Source organism: Electrophorus electricus, chromosome 13 (assembly GCF_041902795.1).
Source record: "Electrophorus electricus isolate QZ-2024a chromosome 13, ASM4190279v1, whole genome shotgun sequence".
Lineage (NCBI taxonomy): Eukaryota > Metazoa > Chordata > Actinopteri > Gymnotiformes > Gymnotidae > Electrophorus > Electrophorus electricus.
In genome coordinates this window covers 5,787,837-5,812,084 of record NC_137509.1, presented here as the reverse complement: position 1 = coordinate 5,812,084, position 24,248 = coordinate 5,787,837, and the positions used below count along the sequence as shown (strand labels likewise).

The 24,248-nt window shown below is 38.0% G+C and overlaps 3 protein-coding genes across 39 annotated transcripts in view; all 3 read right to left on the bottom strand.

The window, feature by feature from the left end:
* The window catches only part of LOC118240133 (uncharacterized), a 49,829-nt gene extending 46,000 nt beyond the window's left edge, over window positions 1-3,829 (bottom strand). The window contains exon 1 of the mRNA XM_081694752.1: window positions 3,564-3,829. Within this exon, the coding sequence (XP_081550878.1) occupies window positions 3,564-3,639 (76 nt within the window). The 5' untranslated portion in view covers window positions 3,640-3,829. The remainder of the gene's footprint in view (window positions 1-3,563) is intronic.
* Window positions 3,830-8,812: 4,983 nt separating this feature from the next.
* On the bottom strand, window positions 8,813-14,020 carry LOC145643575 (uncharacterized). 4 transcript variants are annotated; one of them, XR_014116048.1, is made up of 9 exons: window positions 13,878-14,020; window positions 13,227-13,295; window positions 13,001-13,048; window positions 11,973-12,146; window positions 11,695-11,751; window positions 11,181-11,243; window positions 10,994-11,068; window positions 10,066-10,146; window positions 8,813-9,910 (listed from the first exon to the last, which is right to left on the bottom strand). XR_014116048.1 is itself a non-coding variant. In XM_081695323.1 (8 exons), exons 1-8 carry the CDS (start codon window positions 13,951-13,953, stop codon window positions 9,831-9,833), a joined length of 642 nt encoding a protein of 213 aa, XP_081551449.1. In that variant the 5' UTR covers window positions 13,954-14,020; the 3' UTR covers window positions 8,816-9,830. The 4 variants fall into 4 exon arrangements, 2 of the variants coding, with proteins under 2 accessions (XP_081551449.1, XP_081551450.1); XR_014116047.1 differs by having other exon boundaries at window positions 9,843-9,910; window positions 10,066-10,165; XM_081695323.1 differs by lacking the exon at window positions 10,066-10,146 and having other exon boundaries at window positions 8,816-9,910.
* Window positions 14,021-15,683: 1,663 nt separating this feature from the next.
* Window positions 15,684-23,940, bottom strand: LOC118240145 (uncharacterized). 34 transcript variants are annotated; one of them, XR_014115894.1, is made up of 8 exons: window positions 23,831-23,934; window positions 21,803-22,051; window positions 21,331-21,453; window positions 21,124-21,174; window positions 19,689-20,450; window positions 19,471-19,508; window positions 19,058-19,126; window positions 15,684-17,714 (listed from the first exon to the last, which is right to left on the bottom strand). XR_014115894.1 is itself a non-coding variant. In XM_081694755.1 (7 exons), the coding sequence occupies exons 1-6, from the start codon at window positions 23,904-23,906 to the stop codon at window positions 19,735-19,737; spliced, it is 606 nt and encodes a 201-aa protein (XP_081550881.1). In that variant the 5' UTR covers window positions 23,907-23,934; the 3' UTR covers window positions 19,450-19,508; window positions 19,689-19,734. The 34 variants fall into 34 exon arrangements, 6 of the variants coding, with proteins under 6 accessions (XP_081550882.1, XP_081550883.1, XP_081550881.1 ...); XR_014115895.1 differs by lacking the exon at window positions 15,684-17,714 and adding an exon at window positions 17,735-18,932 and having other exon boundaries at window positions 19,450-19,508; XR_014115896.1 differs by lacking the exon at window positions 15,684-17,714 and adding an exon at window positions 17,735-18,728 and having other exon boundaries at window positions 19,450-19,508.
* Between the last annotated feature and the right edge of the window lie 308 nt (window positions 23,941-24,248).

Here is a 24,248-nt window from a genome sequence, read left to right as displayed (position 1 = left end):
TTCTCAAACCAAAAACTCCTCTTTCATCAGCTCTTGTCCATGTTCTGTAAATTATATTTATAAATGTTCTGTATACTGAATATGTTTTGTTTTATATGTCTAGGTTTTCTTTTATTTACTGAATATTGTAAGCATCTTTGGGTCACTGAAAAGCATCATACAAATATAATACATTATTATTATTAATAATAATAATAATAATAATAATAATAATAATAATAATAATAATAATGTTACTCATTATTAAAAATATAAGTGAATAAAATGAATGGAAGAAAACGTGTCTTGTTTCAAGATGGGAAGAAAGTTATTATTAAGGTATTTATTATCAAGAAGACTGTATGTTGGGTGGCTCAACCTAAAGAATCAATTTAAAAGCTAAATATGATAGACACTGTGACTGTGGTCATGTAACTGCAAATTCGGTTGGGAATACAGCAAATTATTTTTAGGAAAATGATTATTTATTCTGCACTGTTGAGGATGAAAGGCTGCTAAAAGGCTGCTAAAAGCCCCTCTGTCCTCAGCATTAGATAAAAATTTGTTCTCAGGGAAATTATATTGCAAACTCACATACTTTTTGCAAGTGTATACAAGATACCACTCATTTTGTTTTGTGTCGGAGCTGTTTTGTGTTAGAGCTGTCCAGGATGCGCTGTTACGGTGGGGGTTTTACTCCCTCTAAAACTGCAGGAGCACCTCAAATGGTTAAGCATAGATGATGTGTTACTGTTATATGAAAGTCTGTCAAAGATACTGCATCATATTTGAAGATTTGGAAATGATTCCATGCCACAGAACAGCTTAACCTATGTAATCCTTTCATTCTGTCACATTTGTTTAATTTTTAAAGTTGATGTATTAATTACTTCTATCTCTTCTCTCTCTCTCTCTCTCTCTCTCTCTCTCTCTCTCTCTCGCTCTCTCTCTCTCTCACACACATACACACACACACACACAAAAAAAAAAAAAACTCTGGAAGAAGTGGGATGTGTTAGAACTATTTTTGAACTTTTGGTTAATTTCTGAAACTAACCTACAGTACAGTTTTGGCCAAAAGTTTTGAGACTGACACAAATCAAACCCACTTTTGGTTTGGAGTGGGTTTGTTCAAATTTTGCCTAAAAACACTGCCATGAATAAGGAATGGTATCAAAACTTCCTCCAAGAGCAACTCTTCCCAATGATCCAGTAGCAATTTGGTGATGAACAATGCTTTTTATTGCATGATGGAGCACCATGTGACAAGGCAAAAGTGATAACCAAGTGGCTTGGTGAACAAAACATTGACATTTTGGGTCCATGGCCAGGAAACTCCCCAGATCTCAATCCCATTGAGAACCTATGGTCAATCCTCGAAAAGAAGGTGGACAAACAAAAACACAGAAACTGTGATGAAATCCAAGCACTTATTAGGCAAGAATGGGTTGCCATCAGTGAAGAAGCTGATATCCAGCCCAAAAGCTGATATCCAGCATGCCAAGGCAAATTGCAGAAGACTTAAAAAAAAGAAGGGTCAACACTGTAAATATTACGTATTTGCTTAAACTGGATGTATTTGTCAATATAAAGTTAAACAACATATGAAAATGCTTATAATTGTACTTCACTACACCATATAAACATCTGACAAAAGGATCTAAAAAAAAAAAACTGAGGCAGTAAACGTTGTGAAACCAAACTTTGTGTCAATCGCAAAACTTTTGCCCACGATTATACTTCTGTGTAGTTGATGCTTTGTTATTCAGCCTTTTCTCATTTTTTCTGTCTATCTTTGCTTGCCTTTTGTTTTAATCATGTTTGGGTTTGCTTTAGTGTGTCCCTCATGCTATGCATCTGTTTTGGTCTCCATTTTATCCTCCCATGTTGTTTGTAATTATCTCGCTCTAATAAAGAACTCCTGCATTTGCATCCTGCCTCTCGCCTTGTCCCTGCTAAACGTTACAGAATAACCAACCCAAAAAAAACAAGGATGCAGCAGGAAGGCCTTGCCGAATTGCAACATATTGCAGCCTCACCAGTTCAGCCTTCACTCGATGCTACAAGGGACACTGGCTTAGTCCCAGGAGAGGAGTTGGTTTATCTTAAAGTTCTTCTTTCTACTCTTAGGGCTGGGAAGCTTTTGGTTCTTTCTTCAATGATGGCAACTCCTAGTGAGTGATGGGGAGGAAACTTCAGTTAGGAGACTTATTATGCAATGCTGCATATAGTTTCAGTACCTGACCTGCCCTAACTCCCCAGAGCTGGTTAAGGTATTGTTCATGAAAACACTTCTCAGGGGAAAAGCACTAGAGTGGGCTGACATAATTCTCACATTCATAGCTCAGGAACCAAGGACTGTGGAAGGCTTCTTCCAGCTGCGATTAACATAAATTTTCTGGGGCATCACAGCAACAACATCCAAGCTTCCCCAGAACACCATCCAGCTTGATCCAGTTCCTGTGTCTGTTTCACACCCTGTACCCTTGAGCATGTCCATCTTTGTCCCTGTTTGTGCTTTTTCCTGTTTTTGTGTCTCTTGGCCAGTCCTTAATCCATTTGGGTCTTCTGTGTCATGTCCAGTCCTCAGTACATATTGTTTGCCTCATACTGTTCTCATTCTAGGTCTGTCTGTTTCTGTTGGTGTCCTAGTCCTGTTTTTGGTTTTGGTGGATCTTTTTTTTTTTTTTTTGCATGCCCAGGTGTTGCGCGCTTTTGAGTGGGGTGTTCTGTCATGACTGGCGTCCACGTCTCCTTGGTTTCCCTGTCGTGCCCTTGTTTTCCTTTACTTCCTTGTTGTTCCATGCCTTGGTTTCATTTTCTCTGCCCGTCATGATTTGCACCTATGTCTTGTTTAGCATCCCTTAGATCATGTATTTAAGCCCTGTGTTTCCCACGTTGTTGGTTATTTTAGTTTGTTTGGTTTTGGGTAGATTTGATATCGCCATCTAGTTTTCCATGTTACTGGTTAATTCCTGAATCCAACCTACTTCTGTGCAGTTGATGTTTTGTTAATCAGCCTTTTGTCATTTTCTCTGTCGATATATTTTCCTTGCCTTTTGTTTTATTCATGTTTTGGTTTGCCTTAGTGTGTCCCTCATGCATCAGTTTTAGTCTCCATTTTAGCTTCCCGGGTTGCTTGTTAATTCTCTCGGTGTTATAAAGAACTGCATTTGCATCCTGCCTCTCACCTCATCCCTGCTAAACCTTACAATGTGTCAATCACAGATGGAAGCAGCAGATTTCAGTGGCGTGTTAATACTCTGAAGTATCGGTTAACTACGATAACATGACATTTGAATTAAAACTGGCGGTGCGTAAAGGGATAAAAACACTGCCGGTGCGTAAAGGCGTAAAAACACACCCCGCAGTAATGTTTTGAAACGTATGCGCTTCATAAACTCCTATTTTCGAGCGTCCCATTACTATCATTACAAAAAAAAAAAAAAAAAAAAGAAATTTACGGACTAAGCACCTTAGAAATACAATCAGTAGCAAAACTCAATAAACTACAGTAACTACAGAACCCATACAATGTTCTCATTTCTGTTCCGTAACAGACAAACATAAAATATGCTTCTTACCATCAGAAAATTCACCATCTCCAGTTGCCCTCGTCACATGCTTCTTAATGTTCTTGTTGGAATAGATGGCCTCCATTGATGCTCTGATTTTATAACCTGTTAACCTGTTTTAGAAAGATGGACTGTTGAAGGACTGTACTGTATGCAGCACTTTCTCTCACACAGTTCTGATTCTGATACAGCAACACTTCTTAGTAATTCTTAACTTCTGTATAAGATCTTGTGAGAGATATGACCTGTAAATGGACATGCAAATTCTTTTTCAGTTCTTTCCTTTTTTGTTCTTTTTTATTTATCTCTGGTTCCTCTCTCACAAATAACTGCTGAGACAAAAAGAAAAACAAAGATACATTTAATTTTCCCATATGAGTTCCTATTTTTACACTGTGAATCCCTCTAAACAGACCTTGTCTATGTTTACTTGTTACTTTTTCAGCATTTTGTCAATTCTCTAATCCAGAGTGACTTACATATATTACATATAATGTATATTACATATATTGTCAAGTGGTTTAGCCTTTTTTCATGCTGCAGCCTGTTGCTCTGAATAGTTCTCAGTATCTGGTTCATTCAGCCTCCATTCTTCATCTGTGCAGTTGACCAACATGGTCAGGCCTCTGAGGGGATGCTTAGCTTTCTACTGAGGGTTTGCAGTGCAGTGCTTAGACCGGCATGGTCACTAATATTGAGACGCTCACCTTCAGCTTCACTAGGTGTCTAGAGTTGATTAATGTAAAGCTGTTTTGAGAACTTGCCTGTTGTGAAAGTCTTCTATTAATAAACTCTCACTGAATTAATGTGTTTATTCATCCAGCAATTCCGGAGAACCGAGGAGCTCTGCTTACTCTCTTGCTCCGACATACAATGTTTAGCATTAGCATTTCCTGAAACTCTAACCTCAGACTCAAAATGACATCTCAGAATTCCACAAGAGTGGAACATCTTGTCACTGTGATATTTCACTTATTATTTTCTCATGAAATGTGAACACTGAAAGTAAAATTTGCAAATGCAGCTACAGTGACAAAATTCTCATTTAACTTTCACATGGTAAAAACATTCTGTATTTTTTTCAGCTGGTGTAACAAAGTTAGCATTATAAATTTGTTAAAGTTAAGTTTTTTTAGCCAAATTACATTGCTTTTGTTAAAATTATTAAAATTGATTTGAAATTCTATAATAAAATGATTAAAATTGAAATATTTTCATTATCTTAAAACAGTAAAAACTGGTTACAGGGAGCCGCTCATTTTCATGTAATGACGTCACTGCAGTCCGAGTTCCTTGTGATTGCTGTACTGCTCAGAGCTGTATCAGCCAAAGCATTGTTTCTGACGATGGTTTAAATATATAATTCTCAAAATACATCTGAACTTCATAGAAGTATGACATCTGACCACATTTGATTTTCTAATGTTGCTAACACTAGCTAACCTACAATAGCAAACTGTGAGAGTGCGTTTCTCCACATTTGCCATGGTATCTTAACCAAATACTCTACAAATTTCTAATATATTTCCTAATTTTCTTGCCTTTGCATGCCACATCACTGAATAATCAACCTACTCACAGATACAGTGAATCTCACTAAAGGGGACGATTATGGGAGCCCAGTTCTTGATGAACTTGTCCGACGACATGGAGCTCTGGTCACAGGGGCCTTGGTCCCACTGTACCCTGTGTCCAGGACCACCTGCCCTGTACCATCACCGAGTCCTGGGTCCGGGAGCATGTCCAGTGCTGACCCCTACTTGAGTCATGGTTCACTGTGTAACTGGCAACATTAAGTAGTGTTTGTCTACTTGGCCCAAGCACTCACTCACTGTCTCTCTATATGTGGCTCAATCACTGAATTTATATTTGTGGCTCAATTACAGTTTGTATATGTGTGGCTGAATAACAGTGCTTTTGCATGTCTGTAAGTTGTTGCGATATATCAAAACTAAAATAATTAAGGATTCTTCTTCTTATGCAATCAATAATTTCATGAAGGCCATCTTTTCTGTTGAATTAATTTTTGTAGTTTTCTAGTTGAGATTGAAACTATAGAGGTAAATCTGGATCTCACTTTGAAGTTCACTGGTCAGGTTTTTCTTTTCTTCCTGCAGCTGCTTAATGCTCCTGTTCATCTCTGAAAAATCAGGATGACACCAGTATATCAGTGCATTTGAATGTCAGGTTGCTAACATTAAAACAGTCTAACAAACATGAGTTATATAGTGAACATAAATAAACAACTAACCGTAAGTAATATATTCTTTCCTACAGTACTGATGCTATATGAAAGAGTTTTGATATTTAGCAAAGCATTTGAATGTAAAATTAGGAAGTGGAGGTCAAAGTGACATCCTTGTGCCTGTAGAAGAGAGCAGAAATTTCTGGCTTTGGCTGCATCAGTTTCAGTCTATTCCAGTAAAACTCTTCCCAATGTAGAAATGGAAGTGGAAAGCAAGATGCACAGATTAATCCAGCACTCCAGCCTTGTCTCTCTCTAATTCTGCAGTGAAAGTCTAAGAAATAAAGTTATATCTTCACTACTGGAATATGATCTCACCAGCGAGCTGACTGACCAAATTGGTACACCTTTTATTTTTCTAGGCTTTCATTGTCTCTGAATGTCATGGATGTCTGAATGTCAGTTTAATTGGTCTCACAGACCATTTTCTTGCTATGCCACTGAAACTAATCAATCCAGTCATGTCTGTGTATACTGTAACAATGCTGTATGGAAGAAGATAAATAATAAACAAAGTATTAAAAAATCAGTGTTTGATCTGATAATATTTGGGTTTACTTTTAACTTAAGAATTATACATTTAAAGGATATATAGTCATCTGTCCCATCTGGTTTTTGTTTTTGTTCCATTTTCTTGTGATGTATCTGTGCTCCCTGCCCTTAATGTTCTTCACCTAGTGTCTCACGACCCCCCCCCCCCCCACGAGTCACGTGGTATGGCCTGCCGTGTGCAGGGGGGGGTTCACCCTATTTGTAGCCACGCTCTCCTTGACAGCAAGCACCTGCACGGGGTTTAACGTCTTGTGTTGTCTGTATATTAAAACCTCTGTTAGTGTGTGCATCGTGTTGGCCATTGTTTGTTCGCTGATATATGTAAACGTGTGTAGTCATTGTTAAATGTTACTGTAGCAAGTGTTTAGCTAAATGTATAAGTCATGTCTGTTGTTAATGTTGTGTGAGTGCCACCATTGTCATTCGTGTTCTATGTTAATAAATGTTTCATAATATCGAGGGAGTCTGTGTGTCCTGCTCCACGCCCCTCGGCACTTGGGCCAGCGGCATCGTTACACCTAGGTCTTGTTTAGCCCTTGTTACTCTGTATTTATACTCCACATGCTTCATTTAATTTTTGTGGAATCATTATTAAAGTAAGAGTTAAATTAGTAAGGTAAGGTAGCTGAAGTAAATTAGTCTGTTTGAATGACACGGTTTTTCTGTTTCCAGGCATTCTTTATATCTGATATAACTTAATAATCTGATACAACCTCAAAGACTGTTTTTTTTCTGAATGGTGAGGATCTTTGAATTTCTCCATCTTTGCAAGAGCAGATTCAGGCCACACACTCCTATTTTTGATGTGGGTCATATGCAGGTCAATTGTTCATGGTTTAAAAGGATATAATGGTTAAAAGATAAAGCCTCTGTTTATGCATACTCTCTCAATATTATATTCAATATTATATTCAATTCAGTAAACATTGTCAATGCATTTCTACCATACTGTATGCAAAGCTTAATCTCTTATAATGAAGGCTATTGGCCATAATTGCTTCAGTGTAAATGAACAAAAGAGCACAATAGAAGCAACTGTCAGAGATGTTAGGGCACATTATTTCATCAAACATTTACACACAATAAAACCTAGGCACAATCATCAGTGTGGGCCAATGCCAAAATAATAAACAAAACATCATCTAGATATTTTTATGCCTAACCTCCCTGGTAAAGAAAAGAAAATCACATTGCTTTTATTCCCTCCATACCCTCCACACAAACCAGGAAACAAGAGAACAATGAAGGGGATGACATCCACCACTACACCTCTAGCACCTGGGTCCTCTTTTGTAATCACACAAACTTTGTATAATAACCACGAAACTGCTCATTACACCTCCATGACTTAACAGACTGAGACTGTACAAATTACACACAGTCTACGGAGGTACAGGATCAGAACACCAGTACACAGTACGAGGATGCCCAAGGCCTTCACTGCTGATGACATCTCCCAGAGTCAATGAAATAGCAAGTCACCGGTATGGCCTACAAATCAGCACTTCCATCTACTTCCCTGAAATAGCCAGTGTGATGCAAGCCTGCTTTCACAGGGCACTGTGCTGAGAGAGAGAGAGAGATCAAGCAATACGTACAGGGATGTAACAATAACTACAGTGAACATGTTTACTTACATGCTATGAAGACATAATGAGTGACAGGTAAGTTAGCTAAAATGGTGCCATTTTAGAAAAAAGCAGGTGAAAAAGGAACAGAAATCAGTGACACTCATCACATGTATAAAGAAAAATGATGATCAAGTCTCTAAAAACCACTGTATTAGTGAAGTGACTGTCTTTAACAGTCAGGATGATCTTAACGATTCAAAGCTTTCAGAACACACCCATTTTTAACAAGACCCACCCTGAGTAAATTTTATACATCTTCTGACCCACAGCTTGCTTCTGCAGACCACAGTGTACTCACATGACTGAGGAAGGGGAAACAGTCTTCATAATTCTCTGATATTAGGCTCCAGAGTCTAATGGATCACTAACACTTGTTCAAAAGCATGCTCTACACTTCCCAAACAACTTACCATTTAGCACATCACTTTAAAATAATGTTTGATGCGATTATTTCCATTTCTTGAAAAAAATCTGCTGAATGTATCGTCATGCATATTTTAGGACACCAGGTGACACTATGCAACTTTCCGATCTTTCCTCATTTATAAGCCTTTGGAGGGTCTCCCTCAATTCCCAGTTTACCTTGTGAGATCTTTCTCAGAAAAGCAGATTGTTAGAAAGTGTTTGATGGAGAGTGCTCTGTCAAGCTGTTCTCTTGCTCCTCATCCAGTCAGAGTGGCCTCGAAAGAGTGAGAGAAAAGTGTTCTTAGTATCTCTACCCTGAAAATACAATTGTTTTTAATACATCTCATCAGTTAAATAATGTAACACAGTGCCATCTACAGGACTGCCCTTACAATAACATTCTTGAATACAGTACACTATTGACCAGTGCAGTGATTTACGGGCAAAGGAAAGATTTTATTCAATTTATTCAATAATTTATTCAAAGACATCACTGATATCACTGTTTACATTTGCTTGTTCAGGACATACACACAAGTAGTAAACACATACAGTGCTGTTTAAATTATAAAAGGGTTTATCCATCTGAATTTAAGCTATCATAATATTTCATGACTATTGGATGTTAAAATAAAATATATTTGTTACACCCTCTGCAGATTATGATGTTTATTGTTTACAACTGTAATAATTATAATTTAGCAAACGTAAATTACACCTGTATGCTAAAACACTCTGGATGAAGCTTTACCTTGAATAACCCTCCACTTTGTCTCAAAGTTGTGAATAAATACAGCCAAACTCTAGAACCAATGTTTCACTTTACAGTGCTCTAATTTCAAAGCATCTCCACCAATAAAATAAAGTGTTACAGAAGCAATCTAAGGCATTTCAGTACTACCCACTATTTCTTAAAGCATCCTGCTCACTTTGAGACTGAAGCTACTACATTTACCTGACACCTTTATCCAAAGCAACTTACACTTATGACTGGGTATAACTTGAGCATTAATGGCCTTGCTGAGGGGCCCGACAGTGGCAGGTCTTGAGCCAGCAACCTTCTGATTACAAGTCAAGTACCGTAACCACTGAGCTATTACTGCTACTAAATAATGAGCTAAAGATGACTTCTTGCATCATCAATAAGCCTATACTCATTGATGACCAAAGGGCTTGTCACAATACAGAGATATAAAAATGAAGCAATGCTAAAATATTTAAACAAACAAAGAAATACCTAAGCAGGACACAAACAAATACAAGGAAAATTCAGCCTGAGATTTGACTTCCCTACACCTTATGTTATTGCCATAATTACAATCTCTACTATCTACTATCTCTGTTTTACATTCCTGCTTTGGCCTCACAGACACGCTTGAGTTTCTTGCTTTCTTCTTGCTATCTACAGAATGCATCCAGTAAAAGATAAATGGCAGAGCTGAGTTATTGCAGCACAGTCTTCTCCTTCAGGGTGAGCATTTTAACTTCCTTTCCAGTCATCAGGCTCATTTCCAGCCCAGTACCTGGTTGTCAAGGGAACAAAATAAACAAATCACTATTACAACTGTGTGCCATTTTGTTAAAAGCATGTAAACTAAATGTGTAGTGATCTACCATGATATGATCATGTGACCTCGAAATGAACAGGAATTTTCAGTGGTGTCTGTCATGGACTAACCTCCGTGTCTCTTTTGTGCCATCTAACCAGCGCCATTCTCCCTCCACCACAGCATCAGTCAGACCATTTCAGTAGAACTCCCTTGCAGAACATAACCTTTCTGCATTTCAGTGAGTATTTTATTGTCACAGCTATCACATTTAGACATCATCATACCTGCTCCCCTGAACTGGTGACAATCACCAAATGTCGTGTCGTGTATTCCAGTACAAAAATGGAAGTTGAAACCAAGATGCACAGATTAATCCAGCACACATCTTGTCTGTCTGTCTTTTATTCTCCAATAAAAATCTTAGAAATAAAGTTATGTCTTCACTATTAGAATATAATAATCACCAGAGAGCTGATTGACCAAACTAGTCTCACAAACAGACAGATGCTCATTTTCTTTTTCCAGGTTTTGGGTGTCAATCATGATCATATGATCATACACTGAAAAAGATGGCTCTTTAGCACATTTGTGTATTGTTTCATAACAGGCTCCAACTGATTCTCCTCTGTTCCCCTGAAAATCTACTGAATAAGGACATCTTTGTGGAAATTGAAACTACTGAACTGCACATTGAATGATCTCGCATTCATCCAGGGGTTGTAAAATCAGCACTGACACACACAAACACACACACACACACACACACACACACACACACACACACACACACACACACACACACACACACACACACACATTCTCTATCTCTCCTAAATAAACACTTGACCCCTGTGTCTTGAGTTACTGTGGGTCTCCGAGGACTCATAAGGAGAAATCATGAGACATTAAAATGACAGCTGGGTTTGTTCATAAAAATGTAAGCAAAACAGTGTACATTATCAGGGAGACTTTGTACATTTATAAGATATAAACACAGGTACTGTATTTTACAAATACAAACATCAAGCTCTGATTCAAGCTAAGATTTGTATTTACCTTTGAGTTCATTTGCTAACTTTTCCTTCTCTGTTTGGTAGATTCTCTCTCTCTCATCCAGAGTGTCCTTTGTTCCTGAAATGTAAGACAAAACTATCATCAACCTACTAGTGTGGAGGTGCAGATTAGTCAGCCACTTATTCTGTTTTTGAGGTTTAATATTTCTAGAGGTAAATCTGGATCTCACTTTGAAGTTCACTGGTCAGGTTTTTCTTTTCTGCCTGCAGCTGCTCAATACTGCTGTTTCTTTCTGGAAAATAAAGATGATGTCACCATGTTAATATGAATGTCAAATTAATGACAACTAACACTAAGTTAACTCCTCAGTCAACACTGTATAATTCCACACTATATATGTCTGCTTATTAAAAAAATCTTACCTGAGAGAATCTTTTCACTTAAATTGTAACTCCTTAAGATCTTCTCGTAATTATCTAAACCGACATCAGATTGAAAAGTGACAAGTCTTTTAGTCATTCAGTTTCTTTATACATACTGGTGTTGGTGTTAAAAATCAGTAATCCCTGTCACCACCAGAAGCCCCCGATTACCCCTGAGCTTTGTTTGAACCAATGAAGGAATGACAAAATTAGTAAATTAATAAGATACAGAAGATTGCATTTCCAGCTCTTATTTCATACATCATGTGTGTGTGAAATAGTTTTGATTAGTGGACTGACTTTGGCGTCATGTGCAGCGACCTCTGAAAAAGTTCAACTGCTTCTCAGATTCTTCATGGGACAGCTTTCCAAAACCATCTGAGAAAGAAAAGAAATCTACTGTCTACTTAATTAACAACAAGGAGGGAAAAACAATAACAACATCAGTTCATAATGGCCCAGCATGTTAACCCAACCATGATCTTAAGCAATAAATGATGATAAAAACAATTTATAACAATTAATAACAACAATATTAATTTAGCCAGTGAAAAGTTATAATTTATTATTAATGTATAAGCATTTGATTTGTGACTCACAGAGCACTCCAATGACGAGGGCCACAGAAAAGAGAAGAACACACAGAGAAACCAGCAACAGTCTCTCTATAAGTCTCTCTTTAACCTGTGCAGTGTTGATGACCTTTGACCTTGCCTCTGATGATGGGTCATCAGTGACATTTGGTCCAGGCAGGTGAGATGCACTAAGACCAGCTGCTAGGACCAAAATGATTTTGGGTGCATTATTTAACAAAAAAAACAAACAAACATTGAATGTATGTTCCAGATTCAAATCCCTTTATTAGTCACTAAAATGACTTTTTAGTAACAGTCATTTGTCACCCAAGCTTTTGCTGGTGTTTTTAAATAATGTTTTCTAAAGTTCTACATGGTCTGAAGCTCAGATCAGCATGACAAACACTGTAGTTGCAGATATTATAGGAGAAGGGGTAATGGTATACTATTTAGAACCTGTAGACTGTAGTGGGTTTTCTCTATTAGAAAAATAGCAATAATTTACCCCAGTAGAATTTATTCAAAATATTAACAGTACACTCTAATTAAATCTAAAGCTTCCACATACGTGATTAGTGAATGACAACTGTGCAGCTTCTTATTAGTTTTTCTCCAGATTTTAAGATGCATTTCCTTAAACACTAAACCATTTTCTCAACACTATAAACACAAACCCCAAAATTCACAATAATTCATACAAAACTGCTCACAATTTCAGAATCAATCATTCCAAGTAAAATCATATTCTCATGCAATGAAATCAAACTCAGATGCCACAATAATATGCATATTTCATATTCATAAATCATATTTAGACTTTCAATACATATTAGGAGGATCAATTCAAAATAGTACTTTTTTTTTTTTATATATATACAACCTGAGTATAAAGTGGATGCAGGTGCAAGGTAGGTGTTTCTAATGAAGTGGTCATTGAGTGTGTACATACATGTATTTACACCAGCATGAGTCCTGGATGAAGCTAATTACAGAAGATGAAACAAAATACACGTGAGCTGAGATAAACTATTTAAATTCTCATACAGACTCACACGGATTAGCGAAGTCCACATTGGAGTAGATGACCTCCTCCTCCTTTGCTGCAGCAGAAGTTAAACATTAGATAGTCTTGGATTAATTCATACATTAATCCTGCAGTCTTTCAGAACATCAGTTATGCACTTTTACAGTATCACCTAAGGTGATTCTTATACCTGGCTACCACAAAACTAAAGGTTTGTATGGTGGACAAAAACTGTAGATGCTTATTGCACTCACCTCTATTTTGATTTGATTTTGATTTGAAGCGGACTTCATAGTATACGATGTCATCAGATTTGGAATTCCCTTGCCACATGAAAAAGAGAGAGAGAGAGAGAGAGAGAGAGAGAGAGAGAGAGAGAGAGAGAGAGAGAGAGAATGAATTTAAATGCCGTTGTGTGTGAATAAGTCTCCAAAAAGCATTGCAGTGTTGAAATGAAAAAAAAAACTGACTGGTGGAAACTTACTGAAATTAAATGTAAAAAATGTCTACCTTGTGTGATGCTTTATTTCATTTCACCAGACCACAGTGTGCTGAGATTAAAATATCACCCTGAAACCTTTTAAAAATTAATCAACAGTTTCTTCCAGTTAATGGACTATTAGCTATATTGTCTCATTTGCAACTTGCGAACAACACTGTACAAAAAAAAAAAGATATATCACTTACACTGTCCTATGTTTTACTTCCTGTTTACTAATCAACAAATTACAGATAACGTAAACACCTAGATGGAGGGAGACGCAGCAATACCAAAAACAATGCAAACTGCAGACTATGAGCACCTTAGACATGCAGATCACTGGCAACACTCAATAAACTACAGTAACTACACAACCTATACAAGCTTCTCATTTCTGTGAAAAACAAAAAAAAATGCATCGTACCATAGGAAAATTCACCATCTCCATTTGCCCTCGTTACATGCTTCTTAATGTTCTTGTTAGAATAGATGGCCTCCATTGATACTCTGTTTATATAACCTGTTCACCTGCTTTAGGAAGCTGGACTGTGGAAAGACTGTAGCGCAGCAAGACACAGAGTGAACTCTCTCTCTCACACGCACCGTTCTGACACAGTAAAACTTCTTAGTCAGTGATTCTTAACTTCTGTATGTGGTCTTGAAGTATGACCTGTAAATGCACATGCATTTTTTCAATTTCTTTCCTTTGTTTTATGCTCTTTTTTATTTATTGCTGGTTCCTCATTCACTAATAACTACAGAGAAAAACACAAGCAAAAAAGGCAAACAAAAACATACATTTAATTTTCTCAGAACATAAGTTCTGGGGAGGGCGGGGGTGTTGCTGAGTTTTTTTACAGTGTGTAACCCACCAGATCTTGTCTACATTTACATATTATATTTTCACTTATCCAGAGTGAATAGTTCTCTGTATCCTGTGAAATCAGTCAGTCTCAGTTCTTTGCCACTCATATTGACACTGTCACCTTCAGGTTGCCCACTAGTTGCCTAGAGTTGGTTAATGTAAAGCTGCTTTGAGATCCTGTCTGTTGTGAAACTGCTCTATAAATAAACTCTCACTGAATAATGGGTTCATTCATCCAGCAGTTCCGGAGAACCGAGGAACTCTGCTTACTCTCTTGCTCTGCCATACAATGTTTAGCATTAGCATTTCCTGAAACTCTAACCTCAGACTCAAAATGTCATCTCAGAATACCACAAGAGTGGCACATCTGGTCCCTGATATTTCACTTCCTATATTCTCATGAAATGTGAACTCTGAAAGCTGCAACTGTCACTGTAGGGACAAAATTCTCATTTAACATTCTCATGTTAAAACATTCTGTACTTTTGTCAGCTGGTGTAACAGAGTTAGAATTATATAGTTATTAAAATGAGTTTTTTTAGCAAAATTACCTTGCCTCTCATATTTCATGTAATGCTGTCACCGCAGGCTGTGTTCAGGGGCCTTGGCTCCACTGCATCCTTTGCTCAGCAATGGATGAGCAGAACTCCCCCCCCCCCCCCAGTCCGGCCATGGGCTCTTGTGGAACTGGCAACGCTGAGTAGCCTTTGGCTTTAACAGTAAGAAGAAAACCCTTTAGTTTCCTTAACATTCATAAGATATAGAATAATGCACAAGTAGAAGAAAATATAATTAAAGACATTAAGGAAAATACTAATATATTTATTTTTAAATTGTCAGGTGCCCTTAATGTGCCAGTGTGCAAAAAAAAAAAAAAAGAACACACACACAGGAGCACCCTCTCAATAAGGGGAAACAGAGAATACCAAAATAAATATCTTACAGTTCACTGGACAATGGTGCAGAAATGATCAATATGCGTAACGTAGAGCGCAGAGTAGGCAGACACAAACACTGAGAAGAGTGAAATTTATTTGGAGCAAATGCAGAAACAGGGTCTTTAATACAGTTCAGAGTCAGATAACCAACACGAACAGATAGGCAGGGGAAGCACTCGTCTTAATTCTATTAGGCTACAGAGTCTAATGGATCACTGACAAGTGAATCACACACTTGTTCAAAAGCATGTTCTATGCTTTCCGAACAATTTACCATTCATGACCTTACTTTAAAATAACATGATTGTGATTGTGAAAACAATGTATTTTCTTGAAAAAAAATCTGCTGAATGTCTCATTATGCACATTTTTGAACACAAGGTGGCACTATGCTACTGTGTTCCAGTCCTGTAACACACTGTAAGGCTATTATTGCAGAAGTTGAAAAATTAGAAAGTTTGCATTTATGATCTGTTACAAGCAACTGCCTCAGGTGGGTTTAGAAGGTGGGGTAGAATTGGACCAAATTAAGAACCTCAGAAAGCGAGTAGACACTAGTACTACCTCATTAGCTCTATACATCCTGTTATAATGGAGATTTGTAAAGCATTAATCACATGGATATCCTTTCTGAAACTCAAAAGCTGTAACTGCAGCAAAGGTATACTTTATTGTAGCTTTCTTTGCAGCTTTAGCAGACTGTTAGCTAATTCTACTGGGTGCAATGCAGCTCAGCATTAAGTTTGTGAGAGTGAAGTACATCTGTCTCTTAGCAAATGCGCCACTGTTAAGAGGTCTTCTGATTTTAGTAAAAATCAGGGGCTCTATAAACAATCTTATTTGCATACATAAATCACACTGTAGTAAGGTCCTTCTGTATTACTGCACATTTTAGTTGAAGTAGGTGTGTTAGAAGGTGAGCATGTGTAGTGGTGTGACTCTGCAGGACTGTAATTAAATTCATTACCTTTAGAAAATGTTGCATCATGTCATGTGCCTTCTTGTATAGTATTTAAGCATGTTCATATATGGATACTTATGATAACTTTAGCCTTATCTATACTGAATAATACTTCAGTTCCATCTGCAACAACTGAGAACCCCAGAATCTAGAGGCTGAAGATCCTTTTTTTAAAGTAAGCATGCACTTAATGATCTTCATCTGATCAGTGTGTTCAGCTCTAAGGTTGATTGGTGAAGTACATAATTTGGTCACCACATGTGAAGCTGGTTGTTGAGGTTCTATTTTTATAAAGACCATTTGCCTGTGGAGAGTCAATAGCGAAGTGGTGAACCTGGAAGCATCCTGTTTACACACTCTTGTTCCACTGAAAATGTCTGTTAAATGTGCTTAAACAGCAAATGTGCATCCTCTTGTGAAGTTATTGCCATTTGAGTTTCACTCATATGACTTAATTATTTATACCATAGTTGTTTGGCAAATTACAAATTGTTGTTTTTATTTGCTTCAAAAATTTTAATCTGGGTAGAAAGGAAAAATGGGCATATGAGGTCACTTAAGTAAATGCATGAACTGTAACGTTCTCTTGCACACTAACTGCTGTCTGTGCTTTAGAAGTAATATATGCTTTAATGTGTGTGTTCATGATAGCTGCAATTGTAGATTTTCTAAAGTCTCAGCTCCATTATGACATCATCTTTGAAAATAAAAGGAATCTATTGAAAATGAATGATTAATGTACATTTTTAAAACATACATAAACATGTACTAGTCAACCAGAAGTAAATCAGTTATTAATGTACTCAAAATATCACAGTACTGCCCCTCCCCCCTCAAGTGTGTGTGTGCCTGTGTGCGTGCATGTGTGCGTGTTTGTGTTGCCACGCCCTCTTGTGTTGTGCACCTGATCCTTGTTGTGCGTAATTGTCATGAGTGTATATAAGTCTCATGTCGTATCATCAAGGTTGTCGGTGTTTGACCCATGTAGTGTGTTTGTGTGTGTTGAGTTGTGGTTGTGATTAAAAACGTATGTTCTGTTTAATGTGCCTCGTCCCTGCATCCTCCTTAACCCATTAAACGTCACAGAAACACCGACCGACCGAGGATGCCTGGGAAAGGCAAGAAGAAGAAGGGGAGGAAAGGAAGTCAACGCCCTCCCACAGCACGTGCAGCGAAGTCTCCCGTGTTCTTGGGCACCCTCCTGACTCCAGGTGCGGAAGCAGGGGAGTCATACAAAATCCCAGCAGACGACCGGGACTGGTATAACGATTTCCAGTCCTCTGAGTTGGACTCTGTGGACTCCTACGTTCCAGCGGTAAGACCTTCCCTCATCCTGGCCTCGCTTCATGGAGCTACCGGAAGGGAGGAACCCATGATTGATTTGGGGGGTGGCCTGTGTATGGTCCGGGATCGGACGGTGCAGAGTCCTGCGGAGAACAGCCGGACCAAGAGGACCGGTACTCGGAGATGGACTCTGCTGGTTCCTGCAATCCCTACCTGGACAATCATATGGGAGACACAGATTATGGAGAGACAGAGGAGTGCAGCGATGTCTGTCTGCAGTTGGGTTCCGATTGTGAGGAGGAAGCTCCTATGGAGGTAGAAGAGTACCTTCATAGGGATCTTCCCTCCCACACCGACATCAAAAACTCAGAGAGCAAGGAGCCTCCAGCACCCAAGGCACCGTCCAGGGCACGCTGCGCAGGTGCGAGCTGGCTAACACGGGCGGCTAGCGGGGAGGCACTATTGTCAAATATGGACACTCCCCCACCTGAGGCGAAGAGCCTTTCTTGCAGACTGGTTGAGACGAGGGCAAAGGTGACATAAAGGTCACATATTCCTTAGTCCTCCTTTAAGCAAGCATTAAGCATTTTCCCTCACAGGGATTAATTCCTTGTCTGCCAAAGACTCCTGCTGGATGGTATGCTTTATCAAGTGGGCCAAAACCAAGCCATGCCTCCTTTATAAAGAAGCACGTAGATTTTACTATTGCAATAAGATGTAAATGTGATTTATTTTTAATCTTGCCTCTGACCAAACCAAAAATAAACAAAACAACAACAACAACAAAAAAAACCCAGTAGAAAACTAAGTTCATTGTACAGACTTGGTGACTAAAGACATGCAAGATCAGTGTCCACCTGGTTTTCTCTCCAATCTTCAACCATACCCTGCTTTTGTGATCACTCCTTCAGGAAATGATCATTATAAGATCATTACCTGTCATTAAAAGATCATTACCTTTAAAAGATCATTACCAGTTGTTTTTCATAACCCCATGATTAAAATATTGTTTAGTTTAGAGCTTTAAAAGTCAGAAAGGGGCAATTAATGAAATGCAGAGCATATATTCCATAATCTTTTATTAAGGTGTTGGATTTTTCTGTGTGAAGTGTTTAACATGATGAGGTGGACGAGAGGTTAAGGCAATGGACTTCTACTCCGTTGTGCTCCCCATGCTTGGGTTCGAGTCTCTTCTTTGTTGTAGAGGCCTAGTCAAAGTTGTATACTCTAGAAGGTTAAAGAGATAATGGTCTGCTGTTTGACACTAGCCTGAATGCTTTATTTTAGGGCAGTGGAAGAATAGATTAGTGGTTAAGGTACTTAAATTTGCTGGTTCAAGCCCCACCACTGCCAAGTTGCCACTGTTGGGCCCTTGAGCAAGGCCCTTAACACTCAATTGCTCAAGTTGTATTCACTCATAATTGTAAGTTGCTTTGGATAAAAGCATCAAGTAAATGTTAACATGCAGTGAAATAACGTATACTTCAGATTGTATTTGAACTATTAAACAAATCAAACTATGAGCTATTGCACTGAAATATTGTTTCAGAGCCTACCTGCATGTTTGTTCTTTTGTTTTCAGTGAATACTATAATAGGTTGGTTCATTAAGTCCAGTAGTCTCAGCTGCAAAAAGGTGAACAACAATGACATTTTTTCATCTAGCTGTGACAATATTTATACTATATTTAACATTTAAAACTTGTGACCATGTCACACATTTAATAAAACATTTTTTTTCAAGAAATTTGAAAACAATAAACTTTTTAAAACTAAAATTAGTATTTAATATTGTACATATTTAACTAAGACAGTAGCCATTTCATACTTTTTAAAATAAACTTCTAAATGAACCCTCTGCAGCAGCATTGCATAGAACATAATTGTATTAAAAATATTGCCTGGAGCAATACATTTGGCAGATTTAGACATTTAAGACATCTTCTCACATGCTTTAATAATGATGTTACCTTCACCTGTGTACTTCACAGTGTCACACTGGCCATCTCTATTGTCGGGTACAAAAGATTCAGAATTATTTTCAAGGAAGACGAGAACTTGTTGAAGAAAACATATAAAAAGAACACAACCTGGATGTAATGGATATTAAAGTATACAAAACCTGGATTGAATTGGGATTCATATGATCCACTAGGGCCAGTCCCAAAATAAATGAATTTTGCTCTACCTTGTTTTTCGTTTGCTTTCTTTTGTACTTTCAGTTCGATCTCAACTTAAGTCACTTCACTGCATGGAGCACCAGAATCTGCAATAGCAAATAGCGGGCAAAGCAAATGCAGGTGTAGCCATCTCACTGACCTTAAGGTTCAGCTAATCACATCCTTCCATACAAGCTTCATTTCCACACAGAGCTCTTGTTGTTTTTTTCAGAGCAGATCTTTCAGCAATACTGCTTGTACCAACTTCTGTTAGCTATGACCTTTGACTCATTCAGTATGTGATTTCTTTTTTTGCATGTGATGTCTTTATACATATAGTTGAGTGATGGTGTTTTATGCACGTTACAAGTGCCAGAATACCCATACTTTTGCCAGATTATTTGAGAGTAAAAGGTTTCTTTCTTTGAAGGCTGTGATAGACTTTTTCTTGTATTATAGAACAAGGACACAGTGTCATTGGACCACTGTGCCACTGCCACCTTGTGGAGAATTTACTGCTTGCTAATCGTGAGTGAGTGAGTTACAGTCCAGTTCCATGAGGTGCCTTGCATCTAAACATTTCCGGCCACGAAAAAGATATTAAATGTTGAGACCGTTACTGTCATATTTGTGTAAATATCCCATAGATGTACACTGAATTTAATATATTACTGAAATATTTAAGTGCTGAAAATCAAAGGGTGGTCTGGATGTACCTCTGTGCTTGGATTTCTTGTTTGTTTTCATAACTTGAGAACAAGTCCTATTAGTCAACTCAGTTGCAGCGTCACCTGATATGACATCAAATGAGTTAGTCACTACAAGAAGCTAGGCCTTTTTAATTAAATTTAAAGGTTTTATCACTAAGAAAGAAGCACAGAGCTAACACACAAACACAACAAAAATACCCATAACCAACCTTCACTTACAAAACAAACAAATATAAAACATCCCATAATCAAATCTAAAAATCTATTCCAAATTGAACAAACATGCTTCTTTGCCCTTGCATCACTGTATCTAACAGCCTCATGGGTGATCCAGACAGCCATATTTAAAACAAGGGGCCAGAGCAAATTTCCAATTAAAGATAATCTTCTTAGCCACAACCATACTGGCCATCAAAACCAGCTGCTTAGCTTGAGACAAATTGGCCAAAGAGTCAGAATATGCTAAATTCGCTAAAGAAGCATCGAATATTTCAAGTATGGCTCTATATATTTGAACTCCAACCTATTTGTGCTGGCTAGGATGCATTCTCTAAATATATGAAAAAAGCACTTTTGTTGGTCACTCTGGATAAGAGCATCTGCTAAATGTCATAAATGTAAATGTGTATGAAAAGTGCTGTACGAATAAATTTGGCTTGCCTTAATGTGTCCACTATGGTCAAGTCTAAGCCTTGGTGTAAGTAGAAGATATAGAGAAGAAACAGGGGATATAATGAAGAAATCACACTCTCACCTTGGCCACTTGTATCCACTTGCTCAGCAGTGCAATAAATGTGTGTACTTTCTAAATAAAAGAGGACAAAATAAATAATACACAGTGGTAAGACGTTAAAGACTTGATTAAATAAATGTAAAAATGTATATCTAAGTTGTTGTGTCATTGAGGACATGATTTAAGATGAACTGAACATCATTAGAATACTCAGCAACTCAGTCTAACCAGCCAGGAATTCTGTGTACACAGACTGGCACCCCTCAACAGCTCCTGAGTCCCTCTGTTCCTGTACTGACATCAACCTGCTGTTCTGCTGATTTCCAGAAGGGGGAGACCAAGACTTTCCACCTTGTAAACAACAACAACAACAACAAAGTGTCAATCACTGTAAAAATGTTTTGTGCTCTGTGTCTCGTAAATGATGTATACATTAGCTAGAGTAGTTATCAGACCTTTGTTAGTTTGGTAACACCACAACTTCACTAAGGTCAGTAAGACAATAAACTACAGGGCCAAACCAAGTCCCACGGTCAGTCCAACCAAGTCAGGGGATTCACCAGCTGAAAGTGGAAAGTGAAAATTACACCTAATGCAGAAATGTATTCTAAAATGTTTTTAGGCCTTCACCCCCAGAAGATTTTTATAATAAATTCATAAAAATCACCTTGTCACAGGTAAGAAATCATTGCTTTTTCACCTCTGACTAAGACCCGGCTATGTGGAGACTCTCCTCTCTCTGTGTGTTTACAGCGGTAGTGACCCTCATCTGACTTTGAGACTTTATGGATGATCATCTCTCCTGTAGTCTGATTTACGGTAAGTAATCCAACTTTATAGAAATCAGCTCTGAGGTTTGAGGGTTTTGTGGTATAATATAAACAGCGTAGAGTTAGAAGATCTCCCTCAGTTACAACATGGACGGGGCTGTCCAGGATCACATCACCATCTAGAATGGAAAAAAAGATAAAATATTTACAGTGAGAATGATTCCAACAAGAATGTTTTTATTAGTTACACATTTGAACCAAGAATATTAGTGAATTATGTTATAATGGCCCAGCCTGGCACGGTTTTGTGTTTCCCCTTTCAAAGCGCACTTAGTCCTCTGAACACCTGAGTTTGCTCACTGGTTGTTTTATCTGCCATAATTCCTGTGCACTTGGGTCGTTCTCATCTTATTTATACAGGTCTCCAGTTTACACAGGAGACCTCGGTTTGTTCCCACCTTCAGGCTGAGCCCAAAAGGTGTTACATATGCGTTATGTAAAATTTCAATAAATTTTGACCCACCAGGGTTACTTTTAGTAAGTTTGTATGCGGCGGCGCCTTCATGGTTCCGAGTGTAAATGACCATTCACTCAGTGTACAGTTATTTGCGACTGCACCTTTAAGAATGAGAGTAGATGTGGTGCCCTAGCAGCACGGGGAAATTAGTAGCCTTGTTTTCTTTCTTTTGTCTCCGAAAAACTTTTTCTTTATGTCAGTTTAGGGTGGACATTCAAGATCAAGGTTATCACCCGTTTGTGTTTGCATGTGTGAATTTTGTGAACACCCTTTCTTTACTGAGAGGTCTACTGGCAAGTTATCTTGCCCATTTAGTGTGCAGTGTGTTGGTCATTGTTGATGTAGCGTGTTGTTTGTGTTTATACGTAACAGCCCAAACTGTTTGTCTAGATCGTGTTAATTGTTAAACGTCATTAGTGTTTAGTGTGTCTGTTTATTGTTTGTATTATACGTAAGTGGCACTCTCGTCTTTATGTTTCATGCAAACAAATGTTTGTCCAAGTTGAGGGAGTCTGTGCGTCCTGCTCCACGCCCTTCGGCACTGTAACCGTACATTACACACAGAGCTTTGAGAAATACTACACCCCTTGGCACGGGAAGTGAATTCGCCAGGGTGCTCTTTACATTTACAGTGTTTGTCGCAATGCTCATCAAGGAACTAATGACATTTGGAGGCTAACAAGGTGAATAAACCTACGCAGCCGTTATAAAGACTACATTTTATTCATCGAGGCCAAGGGCTGCTACACGTAGACTATGTAATTGCCTGCTTCCCTTGTTTGCTTTTGTGGGCTCTAGTTTCTTTATCATGTATCCCTGTAATCTCCGTATTTGCTCTATAACCCGGGACTACTCCAACGACTATGACTCTGGATTTGCCCTTATTAAGTTTCGCTCCTCTCCGCAAATGCATCTGCCTCCTTACCATTCACCATTACTCATCATCATAAGTGTTTTAGATTTGTTACGGATGAATGTCGATTGAAACATGCCATAGAATTAACCTACCGAGTTTGTGAGATTAATGTGGCTAATTTTATCTCTAACTAGTAATATTACTAGTAGTAATAGTATAGACTTAATCCTCAATTGTAATGTACAAAGTGTATTATTCTGTGCTGTGAGTGTTGTTTCTATGCCAAGTATAGGACAGATGAAGTTGGCTGCAATAACCAACAAATATCCATAGCTCATCAGTGTTAACGAGGGAATAAAACCACAAAATGGGCCTAATACAGTGTGTGTGTGTCTGTGTATGTATACATATTCTTTTTCATACTAGTTCACATTTAACACTGCTATCTTTGATGTAAAGAAACACTACTTAAAGAAGTTAACTATGGCCCATAATCATGTTAGAAATACAAATTAAAAACCACCTCAATATACTACAATAAATACAGCCTTCTTTTTCTGCCCCATGACTGTAGCTAAAACTCACCTTGGGCAGATTCACTGTCTCTGGTCTCCCTTGTCACGTGCTTCTTAAAGTTCACGTTGGCATAGGTTGCTGTCATTCCTGCCTTGTTGCTTGACCCTGTAGAGTATTAATTTATTGGCTTCAGTTCCCGCTTTCAAACTGGTTTCATGCGGTGCAACACTTCCTCTTAGTGTGTTCTTAACACTTCCTGAGGTGCAAAATTTATTTTGGTCTTTTAATTTTTTTTATACATCACAGCATTTTTCAGCAAAGCCAACAAAAATAAATGAATGAATACAGAGCCTTTTTGTAATCTGTCAAAACAAAATGGACCTTTCATGACCTTATATGAACCTTCAAGACCTGCCCCTGTTGTAATTGATTTACAGTGCAGGAATTTCCCACCTGAGTACACTGAAGGGTTTAATTATGTCCAGGC